The 14,865-nt window shown below is 37.0% G+C and overlaps 1 protein-coding gene across 1 annotated transcript in view; it reads right to left on the bottom strand.

Moving 5' to 3' along the window:
• Positions 1–14,865, bottom strand: part of LOC127455620 (histone-lysine N-methyltransferase SMYD3-like) — a 230,195-nt gene that overhangs the window by 60,591 nt on the left and 154,739 nt on the right. The window contains exon 6 of the mRNA XM_051723670.1: positions 5,158–5,225. Coding sequence (XP_051579630.1) covers positions 5,158–5,225 — 68 coding nt within the window. The remainder of the gene's footprint in view (positions 1–5,157; positions 5,226–14,865) is intronic.

Here is a 14,865-nt window from a genome sequence, read left to right as displayed (position 1 = left end):
AATAATACGATCTCCCATGATTGGCCAACACAATTTACAGTATTAATAGCCAATAAAATTATCTGCAGGAAGCACCCCAGCAACAGGCAAAACTCTCTGGGCTCTGATGATTGTAATTTACACACCAGCGCTTTTCATAGAGGAGAATTTCTATGCTCCGTCTCAAGGGGTTCCACATCAGTTCACTTTCTGTGTATCATTAATCCACTATTATCATTTTCTATAAAAGAATAAATTAAATGCTAATCAAAAGTGTAATCTTTGAGTAGTTTTTTAATGAGAGCTCATTTGCATTCCAATCAAATTTTGTTTCCACATTCCAAAATATCAGATAAAGTAAATCAGTTCAATGGAAAAAATAGGGTTTACATCGCAAAAAGTGGAAGCTGTCTGCTGTATGAAAACAAACCTATGCTGATTTGGCAAAGAGGACACAAAGGTGGTAATGTGAGTTCAACTTGTCAAAATACACACACATCAAGGCATCAGCTAGTACAATCTCGTAGCAATTCCCATTTTTCTCTCTCAAAATGACAGACTTTTTATGTTATCATCATCAAACACTGATTTATAGATTAAATCAAACTGCAATTCCCTAGTCAAAATAAGCTTCTCACAACACACTTTCTCTTGAATCTAAATAAATAATGATTGTAACCAAAGTTTTGCGTTAAAACTGCAAACCTTGCATTGATATAATGTTTTTGTTTTAAATGGACCATATTCTACACTTTTGTAGCATTTAATTTCATTTTCTTTCTTTTTTATTTTTACCACGAAACGTCAAGGCTTCCTGCACCACTTCCTGCACACTGCTCATCTCAGACCCTTTAAAACAGGCTGTATTTGCTACTGTAAATTACCCATTATGATTGGCTAAACACAGCAAACACACAGTTCACACTGACTTCCATCAGTGCAGGCATGTTCCTGAAAATTGAAAAGACGTTGATATGTAAACGTGGACTGACATACAGTATGTTAATTTGCTCATGGTTGTGATGTCAATACATATTTCAGAATTTGGAATGGTCTGGGTGGACTGGAAAAGGGAGCTTTGCACTTTGAGCCTTACACAAAAGAGTATTTTGAGTACTAGTGTATAGTTTTTCTACATATTAGATTGAATATATTTTAAAAAAGCAAGAAAAATACTGTGTACCATGATATGTCCTCTTTTAGCTATTTAAAATACAGACCAGTTTAAGCTTATCAAAATTGAAATTAGCTGTTAGCTAAAATGTTTTCTGCAAATACACAAGACATTTAGATCAAAGCAGAGCATTTAACCTGAGTGAAACCCTCTTTTATAGTTCCCCCTATTCACCCATAAACAGCCCCTAAGAACTCATCTCTCCTCACCTACATACACACGGGCCTAAATTCAATCTTTACATGTGGTTTCTACGTAATGTCAAAAGAAATTATATATCATTAAAACAAGTCTGTTCTTGTAGCCCTAAGCACAAAGTGATGTAAACAGGAGAGTAGCAAAATGAAATGGTCATGTACAAAAATGGCTAATTAGAAAATATGGAGGGCATCAGGATTTCTTTCATCAGGGCTCAATAATAAAGGATTATTTTTGCCAGCCTGTAGTTAATATTTTTTCTTGCACTCCCAACATATCTGCTGGCCCCACCACAAAAAATGTGAAATTTTATTTTTAGAAACATTTTTATATGTGTCTGAAAATATATATGTATATTATTCATTAAAAGGTATCCTTTGTTTACCTCAATAGAAATAAGTTACAACAAATAAGTTATCAGGTCTATAATTTGCCATGACAGCTATAAACTAACACACACACTTTTGGTGCAAAAAGATACAGTGCAAAACATTACTGATTTGTTTCTCTACTCATTCTAACTCATGCTTCTAAGACAATCAAAATTCCAACAAAACCTTGGAAAAATTTTTTTTACTGCATTTGCACAAAATTAGAGACTGACACAACTGATGCATGGATGTGATTATGTCAACATTAGCCATCTCAATGCTTTGAGACATAAGTGCAACCTCAATTTGCAACTGCTAATCACAAGTAAAACGGCAGAATATTAGCACATAAACACTTACTAGTTGCCCTGTTTCTCACACCATGCTATCTTGTGACATCAAAACTCTTACTATAGAGCATGATTTGTAAGGCAATACATTTTAACATTTGTATTATATAACCAACTACATATATAAGCCTATTCAAGCATGATCAAGTTGCGTTGTAGTGCAACTGATTGAGCATTGCACTTGCAAAGCAAAGGACTGGAGTACGAGTCCTGAAGGGCAAGTGAGTCGACACGTGAACTGAAAGTGTCACATTAGCACCACCAAAAGACATGGTTGCTTCAGCAATTGCGTTTTTATTCACACATTTGCTTTTATGACAGTATCAGTTAGGTTTAAGGTTTACTTGCTTTGGGGCCTGGGTAGCTCAGTGAGTACTGACACTGACTACCACCCCTGGAGTCGCGAGTTCGAATCCAGGGCGTGCTGAGTGACTCCAGCCAGGTGACTCCTAAGCAACCAAATTGGCCTGGTTGCTAGGGAGGGTAGAGTCACATGGGGTAACCTCCTCGTGGTCACTATAATGTGTGGTTCTCGCTCACGGTGGGGCGCATGGTGAGTCGTGCGTGGACGCCGCGGATAAAAGCGTGACGCCTCCATAGGCGCTACGTCTCCACAGTAACGCGCTCAAAAAGCCACATGATAAGATGCACGGATATTTTTCATGAGATCGGGCTGCATAATTGCACATTTTTTCAACTATGGGCACTTTTGGTCCTGTGGATGCTTAAAACACACTTTTCACAATCTCACTAGTTAATGGAACTTGTCCAATAACCATGTCCAAAAGTGGATATACACAAATCACAAGAAAATTCTGTCATTTTTGTCTCTTTACTCTTTACTTTTAGCTTTACTAAGCTACCATTAGTATGTATCCTAAATAGACACAATTTGATAATATTTTCACTTTTTTGCATAATTTGATAAATTTACAGCTTGACCGGACATGGAAAAAGCGATGTTTGCCTTGATTTTTCTTTATTTTCTTTACACAGCATTTCTCATATTACATTTTTAGCATTCTCTTGACTGAAACTTTTGTCTCCTTGGCAACCATGCACAATACATTTTGATAAAACTTAAATAGTGGCAAAATTGTTGGCTGTGGTGGAAATGACAACTGACAAATTATTTAAATAATTTTCACACAAAATTAATGAAATGGTTTTTGATTATTTAACATTTAGTTTACATCATCATAGTTTTGTATGTATAAATCATTATTTTATCATAATTATTAATGATGGATTTTAATAATTAAAGATTGAAAGTCTAAGTCTGAGACAAGAGTAAAACAATAGAATCTATATGTAAAAATGTATATGTAAAGTAAATAATATAAAAGCTAAAGGCATGGTAAAAAGTTTCCAAGACAGTTTTAATGTGACCTTCATCTTACAAATCTATTAGTTTTAATAGGAATCAACCCCTGGGACACAAAATCGCCCATGGTTGAAGAAACCCCAACTACTCCTTAATATTTCCAGGGCCTGAATCGGGTGTTTAATTGAAACAAACAATCCTTGGCTTCCTTGATGATAGAGGTTGCACTCAGTAGGGCCTCAGTAAATCTTTATAGGTTTCTGCTACTAGGTTTTGTCAGGCTGCAACACAACAGACTGCCTACCATGGATTTACTGGAGCTTATTTTGGGCTCCTTGGACATGCTCTCTTCCCCTGATAACCATTGCTGGCATGGGCCGTGAGTGTCAGCGTGGAGCCCTGGCCCTGGAGAATGTTTGACAGCACAAATCCTCACATGAGCCCAAGACACAACCACAGGGATTAACAGCAAACTGCTGCTTCACATCCAGACAGAGAACAAGTGTTACACATGAGTCGACACGTCTGAGGACTTACAAACACCACAATAAGCTTTGGCATTAAGTCCTCCATAGTAGAGAAACACTGTCCGTCCCATTTTGTGTATAAAAACACCCTGTTTTGGTTTATACATTATATGAAGCAAAATGCACTGTGCATTGTTCAACCATGTATTATAAAATTAATTTTTTTAAATTTTTTTTTTTAAATGTCATCGCTGACAAAAGTGTCATTTAAGAGCAGTTCATCTCTAGGCTTTGGCTCTGTCACTGACTCAAAGGGAGAAGGCAAAGCATTGTGGCACTGGTGCAATGACACTCAAGGGCCTGTCACATTTTAATTGCTATCACCCTCTACAAACAAAAAACATACAGTTAGAGAGAAAGAGAGAGATAGAAAAGGCACAAAATCAATAACTCTATATCACCCTTATTTATTGTTACTATTTTCCATATTTTTGGAAAATAATAGTAAAGTCACTGAAATGAAGATCATGATAAATATGATTGATGTGCAGTTACTATTGGTGAGCAAATTTAAAATCTATTGTGAAGTCTTTATAAATACAGTACAGATTTGCATGCATTACATACGATATAATGTTCTAATATAACAATAGTATGCAAGGGTTAAAAATGTCATCAGTAATCTTTAAAATGTGTTTTCCCTTTTCAGAATGGTTCTTATTAGAAGTTTTAAAAAATCTACACCATCATCCCAGAGGATTTGCCAAGTCTTACATATACAGACATAAAGCAATTTGCCAAGGAAATCCCCTCTGTTTCAGGGCTCACAATATGTCTCGGCAAGTTGTAATTTAGTCACAATGAAAGCCGAACGTCTGTTTATGTGTAATTATTCCCATTTCTTTCAGCTCCTCTGTATGTGAATAGGAGCTTCCCTGAGGCATGTTCAGTGGCAGAGAGCAAATTCGTAGCATGTAATCCATACACATGTCAGAATCCCTATTTATGACTGCAAAGCTAATAATACAAACGTGTTTACTGTCACACAAATCTACTGGGCACTGTGAATACGAAAACAAAAGTAGTGTTTCAACATTCTAAAAACACAAGGGCATTATGAGTAAAGTCGTTTAAAATTTCAACAAACAATGTAAGACAGTAGATGTGTCTCCAAAAAATCAAGCTGCCAATTTTGACAACATTTTTGTGTAGAACAAACTACTGAAGATGTACAAATATAGGCAACAATGGCTTTTTGAGAAAAGTGCAATGCGTGCCGGGATGTCCTACTCACCTGGGGTAAAGTCCCACTCCCAAGTCCTGCAGCTCTCCATCACTGATGCTGAAACAGTTACAGGTCACCTGCGTGAAAACAAAAACATTTTAGAAAGTTTGTGTCGACGCACCCGGTGTAGACAGCCTCAAGCCGTTGCATCGTGTCAACGGATGCGCCCGGTGTAAACAGGATGTCAGCACCATAAACTATCACACAGTCATGACATATGAAATATTCATGAATGAAACGGTTTAATCACGGTTTTTGTGATCGCGTTCAATTGCTTTTAACTGCCCCATCCTTCAATAACAGTTCATTTGCAAAGCTTGAATCGTATTACGACTGGTATGATATGAGCCGAACATATAATTGACTCTAAAATATGCTGAAGACACATCCACAGCCAGTTTCCAGTATCATTCCATCATGTTTCCATATACCAACAACTAAAAATAGCGTAGATAGGCGAAAGAACACGTATAAAAAATAGACGTTGCATATGCAGATATATTTGGTCCTTGTGATGTCACAGGTTCCACAAATTCCAGACGAGCCATTTTTGCAGCTTGGTTTAAATAAATGCGCTTTTTTCATTAAGAAGAAAGATTTCAGTTCTGAAACTTACAGTATGTTTTTATAGTACAATGACCTCTTATATTCCTCATGTCATGACCCCTTTAAAATAAAATTCCTTTTTGTGGCGCACTACAAAATTAACGTGATAACAGGGTTGAATACAATTGGATATAATTTCACAAGGAAAAGGTTATGACTTTATCACACTAAAATAATGTTAACATGCATATTTTCATCTTGTGGCTATACTTTTGAAACAGTCAGTATTTTAAAATGTAAGGACTGGCCCCATTCACTTTCGTTGTAAGTGCCTCACTGTAACAAAGATTTTTGCCTTTTATTTTTTTTAGCTTAACTTGTTGAACCCCAAATATTTCTTTGAAGATACTGTATATTGCGGCAGATGTCAAACGAGAACCAATGAAGTTTCATGTCATTGACGTCAAACATGACGTGGCACATCTCAAGCAATTTGAATCTTCAGGAACACAAATGAGATTTGAGAGCTAAGTCAGAGGGGAACATTTACACTGCAAAAAATTGCCAGGGTTTTACAAGATTTAACAAGTAAAAAAGATATTTCTTAGAATAAAATACTGTTTTCAATACTTTATTGTAAAATCAATGCAGGCTAGGTCATATTCTGTCACAACACAACAAATTACTGTGAAAAAAAGAAATGTAAATATTACACTGCATTATGGGAAAATGGTGTTTCATTTGAATTCACCATTATGGTATTTAATGTTACCTTGGGATGGGACCTTATCTAATTTATTTCTAATTAAATTTCTGCCAGTTGGTGCAATTGTGTTTAAGAACACAATTTATTGTACTGTGATGTATGGAGAAAATAGTAAATTTAGTGGTTGACTTTATGTCGCCCCATGATGTATAAACTACATCATATGATGCATTTGAAAGTCAAGAAATAGTATCATTTTAAATGAACAATAAGGAAGGGATGTTTGCAAAGCTAGACTATAACACAGTTGGTTTTATCGCTCATTAAAATTTTATCATGAGATGTCAATCAGGCATGTAAGATATCAACACTCAGCATACAAAACTCAATGAAATAAACAAACACTGTAGATAAAAAAAAAATACATATGATCATTGTGATTCTACAACACAGCACTGCTACATTACAGTAATTTCTTGGTCCTGTTCACTGTGAAGTCACAGTATACAGTTGTCTTTTATTTTAATAAATTGTAGAAATACTGTGAAATATACTGTGAAATTCATGCAACTAGTAGCCAGGAATTTACTGTAAACTCAGACTAAAAATTTTTACAGTGTGGGATTAGAACGACATGATGGTGAGAAAATGTTCATTTTTAGGTGAACTTTCCCTTTAAGAAAAACTTAAAGACTGCAAAATAATATTCATGTCCTGAGGCAAAGTAACCTAAAATGTGACCCAACTGAGTGTAAACATCCCCTCAAGACCAGCTGAGACTGGTTAACTTTGTTGACTCTAACTTACTGTATGCAAGTGAAGTCTGATTTCTTTTTTCCAATTCCAGTGAAGAACTACTGAAAAACTATTCAAACTACAGTACCAAACACATAGGAATAAAGGAATATGCTGATTAACAGGCAAAAAACTCCCAGAGAGGAGTCTTCATTGATGTTATTCTTTATATTATCTTCGAAAACATATTTCTGGCACATGAGCAGATACTTAATGGCTAATATGTGCAGAGCTGTTGGGAAGACTGGCGGCTCTTCATGTGGCGCCATCACTGACTCTTACATATGGGGAGTATGAGATGGGTTTCAAAAGGTGTTACTGAACGACTGCTTGGTTGCGGTCTCACTGACGACAGGTTGAAGTGTGCGTTTGTGTTAGTGTGCATATGTCTGAGGTTTGGTGGCATCTCGGCCTACAAATCTACACTACACAATCAGCTAAATGTATCCAGACTACAGAACCAGGTAGTTTATAGAACTACCATGTATTTTGGACATGTACCATCACAATATCATGATATTCTTTGAAGTACCTTGGAGTACCATGTACTGTAAATATCATGGTACATGAATATGGTATTCATTAATTTCCAAGGTATATATCAACATATCATGGCATTACCATTATTTTTGGACATGTATCATGATAATACCATGTTTTTGGACATGTACCATCGTAGCACCATGATATTATTTGAAGTACCTTGGAGTACCATGTAAATATCATGGTATATGAATATGGAAATCGTTCAGTGTCATTGTATATATCAACAAACTATTGCATTACCATGATTTTTGGACATGTTCCATCATAATACCATGGTATTCTCTGAAGTAAAATACCACTGTATATGAAAATGACAATCATTCAGCATGGTATATTAAAAGCACTATGGCATTAACACCTAATACAATCACTATACCATGGTACCACCCACCTGATCAATATTATAATACCAGTCTAAAATGCAAAATGACATGACATATAAATAACAAAAATTCTTCTTTTTAAGTTAACCTTTCTTTAAAGTCTAAAAACTCACATTTGTACAGTTCTAATGTCAGTAATCTTATGGGAGGGAAAACTATTTCTGATCCCTTGAACATACACTATATTGCCAAAAGTATTCGCTCACCCATCCAAATCATTGAATTCAGGTGTTCCAATCACTTCCATGGCCACAGGTGTATAAAATGAAGCACCTAGGCATGCAGACTGCTTCTACAAACATTTGTGAAACAATGGGCCGCTCTCAGGAGCTCAGTGAATTCCAGCGTGCTACTGTGATAGGATGCCACCTGTGCAACAAGTCCAGTCGTGAAATTTCCTCGCTACTAAATATTCCACAGTCAACTGTCAGTGGTATTATAACAAAGTGGAAGAGATTGGGAATGACAGCAACTCAGCCACGAAGTGGTAGGCCACGTAAAATGACAGAGCGGGGTCAGCGGATGCTGAGGCGCATAGTGCGCAGTGCTCGGCAACTTTCTGCAGAGTCAATCGCTACAGACCTCCAAAGTTCATGTGGCCTTCAGATTAGCTCAAGAACAGTGCGTAGAGAGCTTCATGGAATGGGTTTCCATGGCCGAGCAGCTGCAGCCAAGCCATACATCACCAAGTGCAATGCAAAGCGTCGGATGCAGTGGTGTAAAGCACGCCGCCACTGGACTCTAGAGCAGTGGAGACGCGTTCTCTGGAGTGACGAATCACGCTTCTCCATATGGCAATCTGATGGACGAGTCTGGGTTTGGCGGTTGCCAGGAGAACGGTACTTGTCTGACTGCATTGTGCCAATTGTGAAGTTTGGTGGAGGGGGGATTATGGTGTGGGGTTGTTTTTCAGGAGCTGGGATTGGCCCCTTAGTTCCAGTGAAAGGAACTCTGAATGCTTCAGCATTCAGAAGAGATTTTGGACAATTCCATGCTCCCAACTTTGTGGGAACAGTTTGGGGATGGCCCCTTCCTGTTCCAACATGACTGCGCACCAGTGCACAAAGCAAGGTCCATAAAGACATGGATGAGCGAGTTTGGTGTGGAAGAACTTGACTGGCCTGCACAGAGTCCTGACCTCAACCCGATAGAGCACCTTTGGGATGAATTAGAGCGAAGACTGCGAGCCAGGCCTTCTCGTCCAACATCAGTGTCTGACCTCACAAATGCGCTTCTGAAAGAATGGTCAAACATTCCCATAAACACACTCCTAAACCTTGTGGAAAGCCTTCCCAGAAGAGTTGAAGCTGTTATAGCTGCAAAGGGTGGGCCGACGTCATATTAAACCCTATGGATTAGGAATGGGATGTCACTTAAGTTCATATGCGTCTAAAGGCAGATGAGCGAATACTTTTGGCAATATAGTGTATGTGGCTCGCTTTAAATTTTCTTAAAAGCAAAGGTTGAACGAACCTCCTATTGTAAAATAAAACCAGACACAAGGTTTGAATAAATCTGCTCACCCTATTTGGTTGACTGTCACTTCATTCTTCACATATTGCGTTCGACATTCTGAAAACAGAAAAGCATGTAACGCAGGAGAAATGGACTCCCATGCTTTTAACAAGAGCCAAAACTAGACTAGACTGGACCTAGATGATGTTGGATAAATAAGTCAACGTCAAACCATTGAGAGCAGTATCACATACATTTCATATTCATCTACTCTGGCAAGAGGCAAAGATGAAACATTTGGTCAAAGAGACCCCCCCAAAAAATTATAATAAAAATAGGGAAAAATACAGCCACATAAAAGATAATAATACATCAGAATACACATTTATACCAAGACAAGAAAGAGAGTAACACATTATAATTCTGTGGATGTTGGGTGAATCTCATGTTGAAAACATATCCTTGTCATATTTCACCAAAAAACTCAAAAGACAAAATTAGAAATTATATTTTAAGTAAAGAAATGTGACCCAATGTTATATAATTTGCATATTGTTTCTGCATTATGACATTTAGTTTCATGAAAAGTAAGGAAAATGCCATCCCAAATTCCCATTACCATAAACCATCTGTAAGTTTTACTATTTATTTTCAATTCTCATTGGTAATTTTCATTAGTTTTTCATAATTGTATTACAGTAATTCTTAACAATATTACAGTAAAAGATTACTGAAATACAATTATTTTTGTTCATGTTCTTGACAGGTTTCGTGAATTTCACTCTTAAACATTTTGTTTCACTTAGAAGAAAATGTTCCATATAGAACCCAAAAGGGTTCTATCACTCACTTCATATTTGGAACCCATAAAAGGTTCTATACAATAAAATGTTATTTGAGTCAAGTGAAAAGGTTCTATACAGAACCTTTAAGGGGGTCCCAAATGGAATCATAACATTTGGTTTTCGTTTAGTTTTTACATTTAGTTTTTGTTTTATTACCAGAATAATGTTTAATACATATGTGAATTAAAAAGTTCATATGCAAAAGGGTGCAAAAAGGCTTCTTCTTTGTAAATCTTTGTAAATAGAATTATTTTGTTCCGTATAAAGGGTTCTTTGGAGCTGGGTAAAGAACCCTAGGGTTCTATATAGAACCCCAAAGAACCTTTTTTTTTTTTATAAGAGTGTTGTCAGAGTATTCATTCTTTTTATCGATCATCCAAACAATGTAAATTATGAAACAAACACAGAAAATCCCACAGGAGACAACAATTTTGTCTATGATAGGTTTCCAGGTGGAAAAGTTTATTACGCTTTGTTTGAAATCAGCCATTGTTTGACTTAAGGTAATAGACCATGAAATGGGAAAAGAAACTGAATATGTCCATTTTCATATACATATAATTTCTCATAAACCTTTTCAGAAAGCGGTATCTTCCACCATACAAAACTATAGCAAACCAATGATTTAAATTTACCATGCAAGTTGCCAATATTCAGAACTCACCACTCCATTAATATTCTCATTTCGTGTTACCTGCTGCCCATCTCTGCAGTCAGATAAGGAAGTTGTGTTACAGTGGTTCTTACAATGAAAACTCATCTCAGTTCACAATATGAGATTTGAGTGTGTCTGTACAGCAATATATTTTTATATATAAACTCAATCTACAGTATATATCTCATGGCCCATTATGATGCAGGATGTTGCAAATACTGTTATGTTACATTTGAACAAGCTGTACAGTATAGGTGAACAAAGCAGACATCCATACTGAAAGCCAAAAGCTATTTCCTTCAATACCTGAAGTAAAACCTGTGGACAGATATTCTACGAAGAAAAGTTTCTCAAAAACACAGTGTTCCACTAACATAGAGCCAACTGCACTGCAGACCTGTTTTTCAGTAGTGTGAATCACTCCTCTGCATTTCCTGCCAGCTTACGCCATCTGCACAAGCATCGAACTCAAAATAAATGAAGTTGTGTTTGAACTTTTCTAACTTATGTTAATGTATAATTCTGCTGGAACTGTTTTGAAGGCAGTTTATAAAGAGATAAACCTCCTGTCATCCATGTGGACTCCAAATCATATAATCTATTCTCCAAAGAACAGGGCATTATATTGAATTGATTAACTGCAGAGATTGAATCTCAGATGGAAAATATTATTCATAGTGTTCTTTGTCTGTAATTAATATTTTCCATGTTTTCTTAATGCATCTAGTTCATGATTGCCAGCCTAAAACAATAAATACAGGATGGCTCCTTGCATTTAAAAAGTCATTGGTCAGACGCACCCACTCAAATCTGCAATGGAACCCTATCCAAACTCAAAACAGCACTGTTCATTCACATTCCAGCAAACTACATGATGAAAAACCAAAGCAGCAACATACATACTTGAAAACCCCTCAAAAGATGCTCAAGTCAGTCTCCATCTATCTTATAAGTGTATTTCCTCCCAAAATGAAAATTATGTCATTATCTACTTACGTCATTCCAAACCTGTATGACTGTATGAGGAGATATTAGGAAGAATGTAGATGCTGCTCTTTTCCTTAAAACAGTGACCAGGGGATGTCATTTACTCTTCCACATATTCAAACATGTTTAAAACATGTTCACTCAAAAACCTATGGCATTTGGTGTCCAAAACAAACATTCTGAGAGCTAAGATCAAGAAGATTTCCAGTGAATAATGGCTTTAATATACAATGTATATGAATAAACGAAATTTTGGTCTGTTCCTCAACAAAGCTGTCATATTGCTTCAGAAAACTTAGAAAATACAGTAGTAAACAAAAGAGATTGGACTGACTAGTCGAGTACTCCATTAGTCAGTTAGATTTGCCACTAACACACATAAGCGTGCACAGGGAGAGAGAAAGTGGAGCTGCACATATACCACATACAGTAAATGGTTCAAATGAAAATTGAAGCACGGTTTAAATGGATTTCTTTCCTGTATTTTTTTATTTTTCTGTCAGAATGATGGACATAATTTGGAATTATCGGTCAATGCTTTTAAAATGTGGAAAATAGTGGGAAAAAATTAGGTTAACGCAATTCTAAATCATTTGCATAAGGTAAACAATGACCCGCCAAGGCTACTTTTCTAGGGGGCTTTTCCCAAAAGCATAGTTAGCCAACTGTGGTCACAAGTTCCACTGTTAGCCAACTATGGTTGCAAGTTCCAACATAGCTGAACAATTTGTATCTATATAGAGTGCATTGTCAAGTGCTCATGGAAAAGATGTGTCTTTAGCCATTTTCTGAAGACAGAGAGGGAGACTGATTCACAGATGGAGTTGGGAAGGTCATTCCACCAACGAGGTACATTGAAGTGGAAAGTCTGTGAAAGTGCAGTGCAATTAGTCACATTACAAAGTGCAGTGCATGCAGAATTATCTTTTTAAGACAGCAAATCAGTCTTGCAGAACATTTAACAAGACAACATCAAAGTATCTTGATTCCAGTATCTTGGTACCATTGACAATGGTTTTGTCTACAAGAATCGAAAAGGCACTAAATACTGTAAATACAATGACCAACTGTAGCTCAGTTTCAAAACCTGTCAGAATATGACGACTAAGCATGCTGACATGCACGCAAAATTCTGAGCACAAGACGGTACCAAAAGAAATGCAACTCAGAGCACTACAGGAAATGTTCGCTGGACAGCCACGAGAACTTTGTCGGAGCTCATCAAAAATACAGAAAGACATCTTTGTCCAAACGTTGTTTTCTATGTACTGAGGGCCTGTCCATCAAAAATAGAAAACAAAAGAAGAAAGGCACCGCGAACAACAGAAATATTGTCTCTCCTTTTACGATTTTCATCCGCATTCTTCTCCATCTCAACAAACCTGCTTTCCATTGGGATCAAAGCAGTTGGTTCCATCACAATGGCAGAATCCAGTCAAGATGGAGAGGACAGCTGGTTTTCAGAAGACTTTGGAGGCTGCTCCACTCAATATAATAAATAGGTTTCTTCTCCCCTCAGATCTGCAATGCAGCCCAAAGGTCTCACCACAGCTCACGGACCTGAGATGCGAGGAGTGTTTTTTAGATGAATCAGACACTCCAGGTCTCAGAGCGAATGACTTTAATCAAAGGCTGTCTCCTCATACCGCTGGAGGTACAAAAACATAAAAAGAAATCTATACATTTGTAGCCTTTGGGGAGACATTAGGTTTCTGACTTAGGCTAATTTTTCTTTAGACGTTCTTTGAAGAAAATTAAATTGTGTTGCGAAGGGATAAATCAATTGTTTTTCTTCCTTTATTTTTAATTTTTCACAGATGGATAGTTCCCATCCTGGATGCTGACTGGCCAGTACAATATTCCAGATGAGCTAAAATACACTATACAGAACCAGCTAAGAATTGAAACACCTGTTCACCTAGCTACTGTGTATCATTGTGCAGCTCTCACAGAAAAACTTTCTATAATTGTTTACATGTCAGGGACTACTTCTTGTGGTGGAATGATAACACTTAATGAATTTGCTAATAATGTTTTAATGAAAAATTGTGTCAGTAATATTTTAATTATGCACTAACTTTTTTACTAGTTTCTGACCTATACAAATGTAACTCGAATTTAAGAATGTGCCATGTCATCCGCCAGACACTTCCGGAGCGCGAACCTATTTAATGAACCTTGCTGCTCACACTTTACCAAAGATGTGTAGAGAAATATGTTTGGAAAGACAAAGACTATTGTGCAACGAGCACACCTATTTATCTCTGAAAAAAAAAATCCCGATATATATCGATGATCATCGGGAAAATCTTCTGATTATCGATATGTGAAAACATCATCCATCCCAAGCCTAGGCAAAAGGCACTTGGGGCTGTTCTATATTGCCAAAACAATGGCAGTTGAAGGGGAGCAGGCAACGAGTTGCTCTGACAGCCAATGACTGCACAAGTTGAGCCTGAACTTTTACTCAAACTCCAACTTAAAATGGTTGCTGTTCCCTGTCTGGATTGCTCATTTTGGTCGCTTTTACATTGCTTCTTATGGAGACCAGAACCTCAAAACATCCAGTGCATCAGAATCATCATGGCACCTCCTAGTGGTTGGTCAGAAAAACTGTGGATAACTAGGCATCTCATACCTACTTGCTTAAATTCAGAATGTGGTTATAATTCAAACAGGTGAGCGCCCATATGTGATTGATGTCCTGCCCAGTTCTGCATACTTCCTGTTGATGCAATGCTTTTGTATCTCACTGTGCAACCTCAGCCGTCTCATCTAAATGCAAAAGAGTGCTGCGCT

The sequence above is a fragment of the Myxocyprinus asiaticus genome, chromosome 17 (assembly GCF_019703515.2).
Source record: "Myxocyprinus asiaticus isolate MX2 ecotype Aquarium Trade chromosome 17, UBuf_Myxa_2, whole genome shotgun sequence".
NCBI classification, from domain to species: domain Eukaryota; kingdom Metazoa; phylum Chordata; class Actinopteri; order Cypriniformes; family Catostomidae; genus Myxocyprinus; species Myxocyprinus asiaticus.
Note: the sequence above shows the minus strand (reverse complement) of the source record. Positions and strands in the feature narration are given on the sequence as shown.